At 39.5% G+C, this 15362-nt stretch overlaps 1 protein-coding gene across 2 annotated transcripts in view; it reads left to right on the forward strand.

Moving 5' to 3' along the window:
• The first annotated feature begins 1718 nt into the window (after positions 1-1718).
• The window catches only part of LOC118323983 (RNA-binding Raly-like protein), a 53014-nt gene continuing 39370 nt past the window's right edge, over positions 1719-15362 (forward strand). For both annotated transcript variants that reach the window (XM_035656083.1, XM_035656090.1), the window contains exon 1: positions 1719-1981. In XM_035656083.1, the coding sequence (XP_035511976.1) occupies positions 1726-1981 (256 nt within the window). In that variant the 5' untranslated portion in view covers positions 1719-1725. The remainder of the gene's footprint in view (positions 1982-15362) is intronic.

Below are 15362 nucleotides of genomic sequence, written 5' to 3' on the forward strand. Positions count from 1 at the left end.
AAAAGACTGCCACTGACAAAATGTGTGTGCATATGTGTGTATCTACACAATATTCCAACAACATCAGTGTTACCTTGGTTACTAATCCTATTTACTAAGGATTGGATCCATTATTCAGGTTCTTCGTCTGAAAGCTGAATAGTTGTTATCACCATATGTCAGGGAAGAGGCAAATATTGAATATTCAGTGTTTTATTCACAATATTTCACAGTATTTAATGGACTAAGTGTAATCCATTTTGGAATATAAACTGTAATGAAAACCTGGATTTCTACAGCTGTAAAAATAAATGACGTGAGTGCATAAAAAGAAAATCAATGGAAAAAGCATAGAGAAATATGTGGGAGCTAGTTAAATATATGTAGACTTTATGTTAACTATGATTTAATATAGAACTTTAATTGTTCAATAGTGCATCCTTTCCTTGGGAGATATAATTTCCCTGATCATGCAGCAAGTAGTCTTCCATGAAAACTAACATTCAGGTTATGAAAAGGTCACTTAGAAATAATTGCAGGGGAGGCCTACAAAAGCTGAGGCTAATGTACGCTGATAACTTGACAGCACAAAAAGTCTGAATAAAACTGTAACATGAATTACAGCCCACGCATTCTGTGATCAGTGAAATGGCACACAAAGCATTAGGGATGCAACAATATGGGTATTGAGATAGCAAAGCTTTCCCACTGACAGCTACTGTATTTGCTTTCTCACAAAGCAGAGGAAACTGCTGCGACATTCACATATTGTTGCTCCTTCCAATTCTCTCACTCAGCCATCCAGTGGTAGCATTTCAACCATGCAAAAAATGTGGCTTAGGTAAGCAGTTGGCTGGCCAGTGACCTTGAATTAAATAAGGTATACCTTCATCAACAAAAGCCTTCATCAACCAAAAAATCACTTTATATTTATTGACTGTCAATATATATTTATATTGTTGATTTGAACAGCAAATTTAAATACAAACCTTGTTTTATGGAGCCCTAAAGTGAATGAATATGACATTATTTAATGAATAAATAAGACATTATGAAATAAATATATGAGCGAGTAGAATAACATGTAGCCTATATAAATAAATGTAATACAATAAATAAGCCAATACATTGTAAAGTAATTAAAAAAGTATATTAAAACTTGAAATGTTATTTTATTTTCATGTTTTTCTTATTTTCATATTTTAAGTTATTTTACAAACTTACCTTTTCAGGTTAGGTTTTGCCTAATGACATTTTTATACATTTTTATTTTTTGTTTTTACAATGGTCTCTTTTTACAGCCAAACACATCTACCCAGTCTCTCAGCAAGCTTGGCAACTGCGAGCTAGCTAAGTAGCTAATTCCTGTTGGCTAGAGAAACCACAGAGAAAGTATTTCTTTCCTTATCAGAGTTCTCTTCAGTGATTTTTCTGAGAAACATCTTTGAAATCACAATGCAGCTGAGGTAAATCTTGTGTTTGGTGTTCAAACCAAACACAGGCTCTGCATTGCCTTTCATGGCCACTATAGTTTCTCCTACACAATTGGAAGACTGAGCTGACACTGGTCCCCTAAATTATTTGATGGTTTAGAGGTTTAATGTCTTATTTATTAATTTAATATTGTAGACTTTGGGGTTCCATAGCCTTTAGTAGAGTTAGCTGGAGTTGGCCTGTCCAAAACCTCTAAAGCCATGTCCTCCCCTCCCCCCTCTGTCTGTGTCCCAGGAGGGCAACTGGTGGAGAATGACTGGTAAAACCCAGACCAGCAACGTAACCAACAAGAATGATCCACGCTCCCTCAATTCCAGAGTCTTTATCGGCAACCTCAACACAGCCATCGTCAAGAAGACCGACATAGAGGTCATCTTTGCCAAGTACGGCAAGATAGTGGGTTGCTCTGTGCACAAGGGTTACGCCTTCGTACAGTATTTGAACGAGAGGAACGCCCGAGCAGCTGTGGCGGGAGAAAACGCCCGTATCATCGCTGGACAGCCTCTTGGTGAGTGTTGTTTCCTTTTGCTTTTTCTGTCTTTAGTGAGAATTTCTGCATTGCTTGTATTGCAGATGCTATTAGGCACTCATGAAGGGCCAGTAAGATACAGTCTATACAGCACTTCGCAAAAACTTTCCCCTTGAAATACAGAATGTTTTGTTAAAGCCAGTGCTTTGCTAGAGGAATGGATTGTCTCTCTTGGGAACACAAGATGCCTCAGGCATCTCTCAGACTTTTAGTTTAGAACTTCCCTTGGCTCCTAAATGCTGAAGTGACTGTGTTTGTTGTCACACTATTTTAGAGAAATTCCCTGCTGAATGCTTTAACTGATCCACTAGTGAATGTAAGAGCAGTTTGATTTTAACATTTACCAGGCAGCAACTTGTAAAAAGTATGTCAAAGTTCTTGAGACACACAACTTGAGCAGACCAGAATATGTTAAGTGGCATGGGATGCAGCTACAGTATGCTGTGCAATCATGGATTTCTACTGTGCATGCCACTTTGCAGTGGTTTGTTTTTGTGGCGGTTGACTGGGAAATGTTTTTCATTCACATTTGTTGTGCTCAGTCAGAATTAGTTTTGTCTGTAAAGGACGTCGTCTTGAGCCTTATCTTTTTAGAACTTGTCAGATCTTTGTGACGCCTATTGGGAGGAATTACAAAGACACAGCAGCAGCGCATTCCTATGCATTTTAAAACATCTTTTTAGAATGATCATGACTGGACAATACTGCATACAAGCAAGAGAAAGGCTTTTGATTTATTTCTCTGCAACCTTGCAACTAAGGTACAGTGTAAAGAGTGCATATATCCCCGGGGGTCAGTATATTACACAATTAAAAATATCAGACGATCAAAGGGAGCAGTGTATGATGGACGTTAAGTGCACAACAGGAATATGTGAATGAGGAATTCATGTGGAGTGTATATTTAGGCTTTGACACCAAGCCCTCCCAGCAGAGACTGGAGAGTGACAATAATAAATTCCCCCCTGAGGAAATATAGACTCCTACAAGGGGACCCTGGGGAGGAGGTAGAGGTGCAGCAAAGTGCAATATGTTTGGTGTTACAGAATTTTAAAAATGTTAGTATGAGTTGATTAAAGAGAGCAGTGCATGATGGACGTTTAGTTAGTTATTATAATGCGGGTTTATTATAATGTGGATATAGAATATGTAGACAGTTGATATTTGACAAGGCTGTTTGCTCCCTACAAGAAAACATTCAAGCTCTACACAGCAGAGATAAGGGATGATAATATGAGAACCTACGGGTGGACACTAGCGTTGAGATGGAGGCCCAGCAGACCTTTGTTGACAGAACTACCTTGCAGACTTCCTTCATTATAACACCACGTAATTTAAGCCATTAAATGTAGTCTGTCTGATCTGAGGGAGGCTAGAGTGTTGCTTCAGCTATGAAGATATTGTCTTCATAGACATTTCAGCAGGACTCAATAAAATCAATAATCCCAGTTTAGGCCATTACCTAGTGAAAATAATATCCCCCAGACTGTTCACTCCTGTGTTAATGAACATTAGCTGTAACAAACAAAATGTATGTGCAGGATAAAAACTGAATACTTGAAGAAAGAAAGTACAGAGCTGATTTAAAGGTTATTGTGTCTCCTCTGCATCAACAGGACAGGTTATCAGTCTGCCTTTTTTTTCTCGACTGCATTCATCAACCTTAACATCAAACCAATAATCTGTCTCATCTGTCTCAGCCTCTTCTTAAAATCCATCTGGCTGCTGAGGGACCTAGGTGGTTTCTTCATTTGCTTTCCTATTGTTAAGATGATGCTGGCTGTTTGTGAAGGCCTGTCTGTTTGGATAGATGTTTAATATCTTTCCTTTACATATAAGATCTTCACTCTTAAAACTGATTTTATGATCTAACATAACTTGAAAATATAGCAACAATGGTTAATGGAATGTTTTGTGCTCCTCTGTCTATCGTTCCATGATAGTAAAGACAAAAAGTCAACAGCAAGTGATGATGAGCTCCCTTTGCCTGATTAATGGTGGCTAATGTGTTGTTGCTCTTTAAATCTTTCATTAGTTTGATATTTGGCATTATGGATGTTTTAATCATCAAAAAAGCAGAAAAACACATCAGTCATTAAAACCTAGTTGCAACCAGGACTATCACCAGTCAGAGCCAAAAACCATCTCTGAGCGCTCTACCATATCCATAACAGTGTTAGAGATTTATTTGTTACTTATCTGCAAATGATTTGAATCTTTTCACGTGTGATTGCTTGTTTTTGGTTGAGAAAGCAAACATAATCGAAAGTATTTTCATTACTCCAGAGTTCAATTCAAACTGACATCGCAGCGAAGCAATCCTGCCCTCATTGTTATCACTCAATCTGCAAGTCATGTGGCAGGAGTATGACTGGGAGATACATGCTTAATTGACAATTAAGGGCACCCTCAGTCTCATCCTCCCAAGCTGATGCTTTTTATATTAACATGGTGGAGAAATGAATCAGCCACATAATGATTTGGAGTTGAGGAATGACCTCCGCAAAAGGATTTATCTTCCTGTTCGAAAACATTTCATTAAAGTGTTATTATTTGGAGGTTGATTGCACCTCAATTTCAGAAATCACATCTGTAGGTAAGCTTATATTGCTGTGTTACTGCGGGAGTTGCATTTAAATACGTTGGTGTTTCAACAATCACTGGCTTTGTTTACTGATATCATCCACAGTCCAAGAAGCAGAACATGCCGTTGTGGATGTTTGAAAAGCATGGTTTTCTTGGCAGTGGTCACTGGAAAAGAGGTCAGTGGAATAATCACATCAAACTGTGACTGCACAGATCTACCTCAGCTACTCAGATGCACTGGTGATGACTAATCTGTGCACTCAATGATACACAAGTGTCAAAGGTCAAAGCCACCACAGAAGATGAAACTGTCTCTGTCTCTGTGCGTATGGATGAAAAACAGCTGATGAAAGAATGCAAAAATTCTATAATAACACAGCTGGCAGCACGTTCCTCCCCCCGTCGCTGAGTGAAAAAAATGGATGCTCCATTACCCTATCAAATATGAATAGGAGTTTATGAGATCACATCTACGATTGTGAGCACAGCAATCATTACTAAATAGCAGTGCATGCAATGCTTTTCTGAATGGCGCGAGTGCAGCGCCTCTACGCAATTCAGGGTTACGAGCGTGAAGATATTTCTCTAAAAGCACTCCACATGAACACAGATGTTGAAGTCTTGCAGAGCACACGTGAAGAATCTTTCTTCTGCTGTCTCTCTCTATGGTGCTGAAGCATTCAAACCCAGACGATGTCCCAATAAATACTATAAAGTAAAAATCTGTATTGTTTTGTCAGTTAATATACAAGAAATAAATGCACTTTGCAGTAAATGATACTAGATGTAAAAACATTTATCCATGAATTTTGGGCTGCACCTGCCAATTTAAAATGAATAAACTGAGAAGAGAAAGCAAAATGTTTAATAAGACGAGCTGCATCACCACTACTGAAAATAGGTTCTAATGTTTTGCAGCTGTGAGTAGCTCTTCCATTTTCTCTCTGAATAGCACTGTGGGAAGAAAGTGTCAATTAACACCGAAATTTGTGCAAAAAATGTGAAAAAATATATTTAGCATTCTTTTATGTCTCTCTCCATTGTGCTGAAACATATCAACCCACGCTTTTTCCCATTTAATACTGTAAAGTATGTTTAAGTATTATTTTCTTCCGTCTTATCTCTCGTCATGGTGCTGAAACATTTAAACCCAGGCTGCATTTCAGTTAAAGCTATGAGATATACAAATATCGATAGTGTACTCTGTCTTGGGTGTTAGTATACAGGAAATAAATACACTTTAATAGAAATTATACCAGACATGCAGACATCAATGACATTATGAAGCACTCCAAGAAATGTAATGTCTCACCATTATCCAAAATTAGTTTTAAAGGCACTTCAAACCTACATGGGTGTTTCAGTTATTCTGGCTGTACTAATAATATTGCTTGTGTATGTTGCTCAGGTGAAAAAAAGCTTACAAGCGAGCGAGGGAAATGTCAATGGCTGTGCTCCATTTAGCCACGAAAGTGTGCTGTTTGTTACATAGCAAAGCTAAACAAAACTAGCCACTTTAAATGCATGTGTTAACTGGTCCAGATGTGCTGATGTACTGAAGTGTACCAAATGAAGCACAGATTGTACATGCAGTCACAATCCAGGAAAGAGGTCTAATTAGCAGAAATAATTCTGCATGATCAATACATTTAGTGTGCATTCTGACATCTTCACATATACCTTATTTTGTTACGTTTTCCAATATGAAAGGACTTAAAAAGCCTAAAATGATTGCATTGTGTGCTTTGTAAATAGGAGACAGCACCAGTCATTTTGGCGCCCAAGCTAGTTTCAATTTCGCTACAATCCCACTTACAGTCACATAAGTATTAAAGACGTCTGAGGTCAGCTGCTCTGCTGTGGCATAAGTCACGTTAAGAACAAATATCTCTACATCTTACTTGTGTTGTTGTGTGTTCCCTACCCTCCGGCTAAAAGCTGACTGGGGGGAATTCCTCGTGACACAGTGACATGATGATTGCTGGCATCCATGAACGTCAAATGCATCCGAGCAGTTTCCGTCTTCACCCACTGAGATCTATCTGCTGCATCTCTATGGCCTCGCTCTACAGTGGACTCAGGGGGCTGCCATAGAGACAAAAAGTGACAGATTTTTTGCCCTTAGCTCTCCCAGCATGCACTAAGTATGAACATGCTACTGCTGAGTCTCCAAATTTACACATATGCACTAACAGTAGGCTATATAACTCGTATGCTATCTGAACGCCCAGTGCTGTATATTGCAGCTAGCTAAAATAAAACTCAGGTTTTTGAAAGATTTTTGTGAGATTTTACGAAGTTCTGATTGTCAAGCTCCTTTGCGATGCATATCACTCTTGCCCTTTATGTGGTGAGATGAGTATCTTTCTTTTCGTGTTTTTCTCATCTACAGAAGTGGTTGTTTCAACTGTCCTGATGTGACTGTGCGCTTGTGTGTCTCTGCCTGTAGGCAGCAGATGTGTGTGATTGGCAGGTGGTGATTGAAGCCCTGATGGAAAAGGACAATGAAAGAATAACATCCCATATTTTTCTAAGAGAGGCCATGTATGAAGATACAAGCTGCTGTGCAACCTGGGAGCAGAGGAGAGAAGGAGAACGGCAGAGAGAGGTTAATAGCAGAGAGAGGGCGAACTAACAACATCTCTTGAGAGTCCATCTGGTAGCAAGCACACCTGATAATCTTCCCTCTGTTGACTCCTGTTTTGAGTAGTCTGACCCTCCCAGAAGAGATCTGCATTCTCTTCCACCTGGAAGTTTCATGGTGAAGGTCCATCCCATTACAATATTAATGACCACAGTGAAGGATAATGTGTGATGGATCACCAATCATACTGCCTCCAAATGGCATTGGCAAGAGTTAGGCACATAAATAATAAAGTGATTTAGATGCAAAATCCATCCTAAGCGGATTACAAAGGCAGTGGCACTGCAATCAATCGTCATTTTGGGCCAACATGATGCATAGCAAGGAGCACAGGACACACAAACTGAACTACACCGGTAAGGAGGAGAAGACTGAGCAGGCACAGGTAGAAGGAGAGTGTGTAAGGAGCTCTGCTTGAAGTGTATTTGTGTTGGCAGTGTTAAAGTATGCCTACTGGAGGCATATATTGTATTTGTGGATCTGATTTTATTTATTATTCTTGTTAATAACTGGCCAAATACAGTTGATGCATTGTCATTTTGGAATATTTAGAGCACTCCTACTGTAGACTCTGATGGGATAAGTCTTGTGACTCTGCAACTGTTTTGCAAATTGTGTGAAATATGTGGTGAAAACTTGTTGTCAATCCAAATTGGTGGTCTTCATGGCATGTTTGGTTTAATCGCTGGATTCTTTTTCCTCTTCTTGTCTGATATGACGCCGTATATTGGTCTGCCATGTGTGTCTTTGATTGTTTTTGTTGTGTAAATTGTCATTGTGTATGTTCAATTTTCTAAATACACTGAAAACCAATTTCTCTTTCTAATAAAAAAGTCAATCAATCAATCAAATCCACCCATCAGAATATGACAAGAAATAATGTAGAATACGCAGGACAGTGAGGTTAATGCTGATGCTAAAAAACATACTGACCTCAAACTCACTTTGTAAATTCAGCATTCCTCTTGCCCTTGTAAAATTATTGTTATTGCACTATAAGTGCCTTAAAACCTGTTCAACAGTTCGAGAAGTACACTTGTTCGCTCTGTTGCAGAGAGTTACATGAGAAGATCAATATGACTCCCATATCTGTCTATTAAATGTGAAGCTATACAGCCAGCAACTGGTTAGCTTAGCTGAGAACAAAGCCTGAAGACAGGGAAACAGCTAACTTGGCTCCGTCCAAAGGTAATAAAATCCCCCAACCAGCACCTCTAAAGCTCACTAATTAACACATTATATCTTGTTTGTTTCATCCATAAACAACTGTGTAAAAAATTATGATTTTACTTGAGGATTTATGGACTGGACTGTTTGTACTGGAATTAAACTATGGGAGTGATACGGTGATTGATTATATTTCCAAAAAATGCCAAACTATTTCCCATTTATAATTAGTGCAATGGCTTTTTCGCTAGACTCCCTGTTTTCTGTTCAAATTCCAAGATATTCTGGAAAAAAAAGGAAATATGTAACTCATATAGACAAAAATAAGGCTGTAAAATAATTTGCACTTCCTCACAAACTGTATGAAACTATTTAAATGCTCTGAATATCACAGGCTTAACATTATAAGTGAATACCCAAGGGAGATTTTCTCTTTAATGTCTAGCCAAACCAATCCTCCTGCATCTTCTCCACCTGGCTGCTGTAATTCTCTCTATCATTTACCATTAGTATTCACAGGCTCATGTTCACTTTGAAATTTGCATAGATAATTCCAACTATGTCTACAATAACTGCACAGCTCAGTAACTTTATTTTGAGAGCCAGGTTCAGAGGCATGAACAGTCATGAGTGAGAGGCCTTATGGGTATTGCAGTATGCAACTAGATGGGCCAATTCTTCCTGATCCACTGGACTGAGCCTTGCCAAAGCTAACCCCATAAGGCCCCCTCTGTGTCTTTCATGTCCCCGTGTTTGCTTCTGAGGCTGTGAGAGTATTCAGCCTGTGCATGTGTGTGTGTGCATGTGTGTGTGTGTGTGTGTGCTTGTATGTGGGCTCTATGTGTGCTTGCAGATGGGAAACGTTAGAGAATTCGGGTTTGGGCTTCACTCGGAAAACGATTTTAACCATAGCGCAAATGATAGTATGACATCAAGCAAACTGTAATATCAATACATAATCTCGCTCTCTGTCTTTGCTCTCTTATTCCCTCTCTTTCATCCTTTTACATACCTCTCCCTATCCTTGCGGGTGATTAGAATGCACCCTGGTTGTCCATCTCCTCCCTCATTAATCACGCTCTGAGAGACTCGGCCGGATGTTGAATGCACAGTTGGCCTGACCCAGCACTCGACAAAAGCATCCATAACACCAGGTACAGAGCAGTACGCAGGCTCACAGTCATACAATAACATCAACAGTATAGCCAAGCCAAGGATTTATCTGAGCTGTAATGTATTCAGAATATAAGAACATGTTTCTTTTGTGGAAACAATACTAAAGAAATTTTAAGATTGTCATTGTGCACTTAATAGGCTTTAATAAAGCCACCCAGGAAAGCACATTTCCCCGGCTGCCAGGATCTCTTTCTGTCTCTCTGTCTGTCTATTCCTCTCTCTGTGTCCCTATCTCTCTCTCTTTCATGCATTCTGACAAATGCTTTAGTGGGGCATGAGCCACAGTGTGGACAAAGTGAGATGGATTACTGTGTGGATTTTGGCAGGGGAAACTGCAGCTAATTCTCTGATTAGAAACCTAGGTTCAGGAGGTAGAGAAACACTGAGCTGTGAATCAGAGTCAGAGCGCAGGGCTCACTGGGCTCTAGAAGGCTGTGCATGTGTGTGGGCATGTGTGTGTGTGTATGTGTGTGTGTGGGTGGGTGCATGCTCTTCTAAAATTCGGAAAACATGCTTGTTTTAGTTTATGTGCACGTTTTGTTTGCAGGTGTTTGTATTTTTGGGCTATATGTAATCTGATTAGCATAATATGAGCCAAAATGTAACTCCTACAAAATTGTACTTTTCATCACCTTAGCCACAAAGAAACAGGCCAGTCAACATAGTATATTTTATAACAATCACTACTGTGGTGCAGGGTGGTGTGCTGGTTGTCTGGCAGGTTGCAATTTGGATTTGGTCACACAAACGCCAATGTGTCAAATGTAAGTGCCCTTGAGGAAAACAAAGAAACCTGCTTCCTCAGCAGAAGAGAAAATCACAAAATGAAAAATGTAATATCCACTCCATAACCATCAGATATTCTAGTGGATATCCAGAGGGTCGCATAATCCACAATGATAGAAAATTCAAAAGCACAAGATTTGAACCTCATATCCTCCAAATGTATTAACATTGTTCTAATACAAAGGCCAACATCACACAGCAGTTAAATAATAAAGTAATATTAATATTTTTCTATTTATAACTTTATTTATGAATACTCTTTAGAATTATGTATCCAAACAGGAAAGGGGTATATGAATGGGGCTTTTAAGAGTAATTGACTGTTCTTTGCAATGTATTTCTCCAGCTGCAACTTCAGCTGCATTGATTTTAATTTGTTTTTTTTTAAATTTTAATTTTCTTTCACAGTACATCTGTTAGCATAAACTGAAAACAGCAGCCCAAAACAGAAAATCTTATGTAATCTCACACAGATGAAAGGCTGCTAATTAGAAACACAATCAAAGTCTGCTTGATGCAAACAAGACTATTACTGTTTTTGAAAGCAGAGCAACAGTCTTACGCCATATTAAAAAAGAAAAGACTGACATCCCAATTGCAGACATTTTGGAAACAATAACACAAATGCATGGGTTCCAGACCCTCTTTAACAGCTCAAAATACACTGACACTAACATCGCTTGATACTTAATGACTTTCACTAATTTTATGAAAACATGGTTTGTTACAATGGATTCATATTCTTTATGTCTGTGATTGGTGCTTACGGTATAAATGTTCAAAAGAGGTTTGACAGGGTACCAAGTTATAATAAGAAGAATAATATACTTTGTGTGGTTTTGTGTGTGTGTGTTCAAGCATAGCCAATATAAAATAGTTCCTTTTTTTGAATGCTGCTTTAGGTTTTTCTTTCTGTGTTTTGTGACCCTCAAGCAAAGGTGCATGCCCAGTTTGTGGTAAAAGAGAATTGTAATTACTTTATTATTTTTATTGGGTTTTAAAAAGAAGAAAAGACAAAACTGTGAGATTAATGCTTTTCTTTTTAGTGGGGTACTGCAGTGGGGTCTCTGATTTATTTAAAGTCAATGAACAAAACACAGAAGTAACCTTCCCTAGCATTGGCCAATAATAACAAGTAGAGGACTTCATTCCTGACTTCCATCTGACCACCCGTCCACTCACAGTCTCAGGCTACACTTTTTGTCCTTTAGCTAGCCGAGGATCCCTGAAGCTCCTGTCCCTTCTTTTATAGCAGTTAGTAAACAACCTGATGGAAGCCCAGTTTGAGATGAACAGGGGGGACAGCGAGGCTTCAAACTAACAGGATTAGCTTGAAGCCTAACAAGCATCCTGGCTAAGATGTGTTCATTAATAGTACATCCATCTACAGAAAAAGGGAGTGAGAGAAAGAGAGAGAGACACACAGACGGCAAGGGGAAGTGGCTTTGGACCACTGAAGAAGAACGGAGTTGGATAATTGTTCCCCATGCATAATCACAGATGCCTGTTTACTACTGAGAGCTTAGGTTCACATTTAGGGCATGCTGATGCAGACAGGATTGGTTTGAATTAATGGATCATTGGTTGAAATTGGAGATCTAGACTTGAAAAAAGTAAAACTTTACACTAGACATGCATGTCGGCACACTGCCTGTTATGATTAGAAAACATATTTGGAATAAGCACATTATCTAAAGAGGCTTGTCTTTACTCTGACTTTATCTGTTAGAGTCTCAGCGACGTGTATCAAGAGTAATGAGCCTTTTGTGTAGGATTAGTGTTCTTACAGATGCTCTACTTGTGCATGCTGAGAGATAATACTTCAATAAGAAATCCGCGAGTCTGTGCTAGGTGTGCAGTCTGGCTATGACAGAGACCACTGCAGTGCGACCTTTACTCAGAGAATCAGCTAAACAGACAGACCTTCATAACAGACCCTCCATTTCCCCTCTGCCCCCCCAAATGAAAAATGCCCTTTAACACTTCATAATAATTGATCCAGTCAGTCATGTCTGTCTCTTGATTCCCGCTGTAATCGTATGCACCTCAGGCTGATTGACAAAAGAGAAATCCAGGCGATCAAAGGTGACGCATTGTCTGAGTAATGGTTTGTCACTTGTGATTACACATGCAGTGATAATTATTGCGACCCCGGAGGGTTTCTGCGGACCCGTGCTCGCGGGGCTCTGCAGAGTAACCCCTCTGACTCCCCCCCGCTTAGTGTGCGAATTAAGAATCACTGTGACAGACTCGCTGGGGAGTTCTCCCCCTGAATGAAGATGGACAGTATAAACAAAATAACATTAAAAACAGCCCATAACCTCGCCCGGAGCAATCTCTCGCTCTCTCATGTGTTTGCTTTTCCTCTCACATTTCCTTATTTGACTCTGCATTTATTTTCCCTCCGTCTTCTCGCTCTCTTTCGCTACTTTGCCTCAACCCCTGCTCATTCCTCCATCCTCTTACTCACAAGGCCTCCTCGCCAATTACGCTGCAAAGCTGAGGCCTTGTGAATCATTGCATCCAGTTGTTAGTATGGAATACTGACTCACAGCGGAAGGACGGGATCCAGCCTTGGGGTCCACTGTCCGGTAAAGGTCACACTGAGCATGATGGCAGTTAACTACCTCAAATTTATTGCAGTCAACACTTTGCATAACGTGTAACCTCTCTGACACCGCCCAAACACAGTTTACAATCAGGCCATAACCATCCCAAGGTACTCAGAGCACTGTTTAGAGCACTGGTGCATGGCAAAACTGCCCACTTGGCCTTCTTAGACCTTAAGCCTGTGCTATTTTAGGGAGTGGGGGAGCAGTTAGAGGGATTATTGCACCATTGAGAGGGCACAGATTTGTTCCTGACAAAAGATCCCCATGCAGACATGTGTCTAATTGAATATGCAGTGATTAAAGAAAAACATCTGGTGAACAGTCCTGATATTTTTGCAGCCTTTTTTCACACAATCTGACTTATCTCGAAGCTTAAAGCCCTTCCCTCAAACTCAGCTTCTTCTCCTTTATCTTTGTCTCCTCCTTTGTGGCTGGCAAAGATTTAATTAGGGGAATCAGTAAGGGCTAATGACTTCTACCTGAATTGACCTCTTTATAAAAAGTAGCCTGAATATTTTGCATATTCAGTGAAGGTTTGATTAGAACACTGCACTGCCTGCTCGCTCGGTGTAATTCAATTTGGATTGGAGTTAAGTTGCTAGAGCCAAAGAGACACTCAATAAAAAAGGGCGCACTGTACAGAGCTGACAAGATGACCAAACTTCTCCTCCAGCTGTTGAGGGAAAGGAAGCATAACCCACAGCTGTCTGCTATGTGTCTCCAAGGAAAAATTGACAAACACAAGCTTTGTGCACACAGGGAGGGGCTGTCTTCAATAGATAGCAGCTGGTTTAAAGTGCATTCGTGACCTTCACAACTCTTTGTGGCTTTCATCATGCGTCCCTATTAGACTGTAGCCTTGGTGTGGAAGTAAGAAGAGGTAAACAAGTTGTAAAAAAATAATAAATGTAATCCAAAAAAAACCTCAGGAGCAGGATTATTGTGTACTAGCATAGTCCTACATAATGTAAAATCAGTATCAAGGTCTTAAGCGTCTTAGAGTTCAAGGCATAGTGTGCAAAAATACCTAAGTGGGCCTTTGCAGCTGATGAGTTCTGGGATTTAGAGTGCTTTAGCTGTAAAGTGTGTCACTGGTTTCTCCGTAGCCTACCTGTGTGACAGAATTATTAATGAGCTGTGTCTGTATTTATGCACCTCATCTAACAGGGGAAGATGGGCTGCCTTCATTACTTTGAGTTGTGGGAGTCGTCCTGTCAAATAAAATTTGAGTCTCTGCCAAGACGAGCGCTTGTTATAACAAAAGGGGAAATTCATTCAAGTGTTAATTTGGTTTGAAATGATGGGTCAAGACAGTGTCAGTCTCCTCTCCTCATACATGGAGTAAATGGAGTTCATGGAATCAGGAGTATGTGTGTGAAAAGGCACTTCACTCTATGGTCACTGAGCACCACACTGTGGTACACAACAGTTATTACCACTTGTGACTGTCATAAACTATTCAGTGTCCATTAAGTTATAATCATGCCTCATACATTCATGTCCACTGTAGCAGTTACTGTTTCAGCTTTTCTTGCCAAAATAGTATTTTATTGAATGAATTCCCTTCTAATTGGTTTCACTTTCTTTAATTGCCTTTTTGACAGCTGCTGAGAGGACAATTATCATGTCTGAATGCGCTTAAGTGACTTTCTAAAAAGCCCAAGAAAGTCTGGATTTTGGTGCAATTGGATTTGGCATCATATGATAATATATATTAACATTACATTATATACTTTATGATAATGAATTGATATGTCTGTCATTTGCAAAAGCTGATCGTTGTTTTTCAGCATCTGAACAAAATGTCCATGTCTAGTGTATGTATATATGTGTTATAGAGAGGTTTTTATGCATGCATCTATGTTAATGATGTAAATATTGGTACCATTACTTTATTAATTGCATCATTACCTTATTATTGCTGGTTCACAAAGAGCTGCAGCCATAAGTTACTTTGTGTGTGTGCTCTTGTACGAGCATTCTTATGTCTTTGTGAGGACCAGTCTTTTTTAGGTTTAATTAGAATTAAAAATCACTGTTAATGGTTATGTTTATGTTTACTTAAAGCCCATACATTGAACTTTCATTTTGACTTAATTCTGGCGGCCCCTGTTGCAAAAGCTGTAGTGTTTCTACTGCCTTGTTTCATTGATTTCAAGGGGAATCTGAACCCAGTGGCAGGCATTAAGAATTGAACTGTATAGAAACAGCCAATCTTCTCGCTGAGGGTCTTGTTTATGTAGGTCATATAGCGGCATCAGTATTAAACTGAGACTGTTTCATAACCAGTTAAAAACTCCCTGTAGTACGTTTGAGAATCCCCATTAAAAGCACATGGCTGCGCCTCTAGTCTTAAATTAACTCACCGTTAATCAGTTCAATATCCCTG

Source organism: Morone saxatilis, unplaced genomic scaffold, assembly GCF_004916995.1.
Source record: "Morone saxatilis isolate NCDOM2014 unplaced genomic scaffold, NCSU_SB_2.0 Contig0, whole genome shotgun sequence".
Lineage (NCBI taxonomy): Eukaryota > Metazoa > Chordata > Actinopteri > Moronidae > Morone > Morone saxatilis.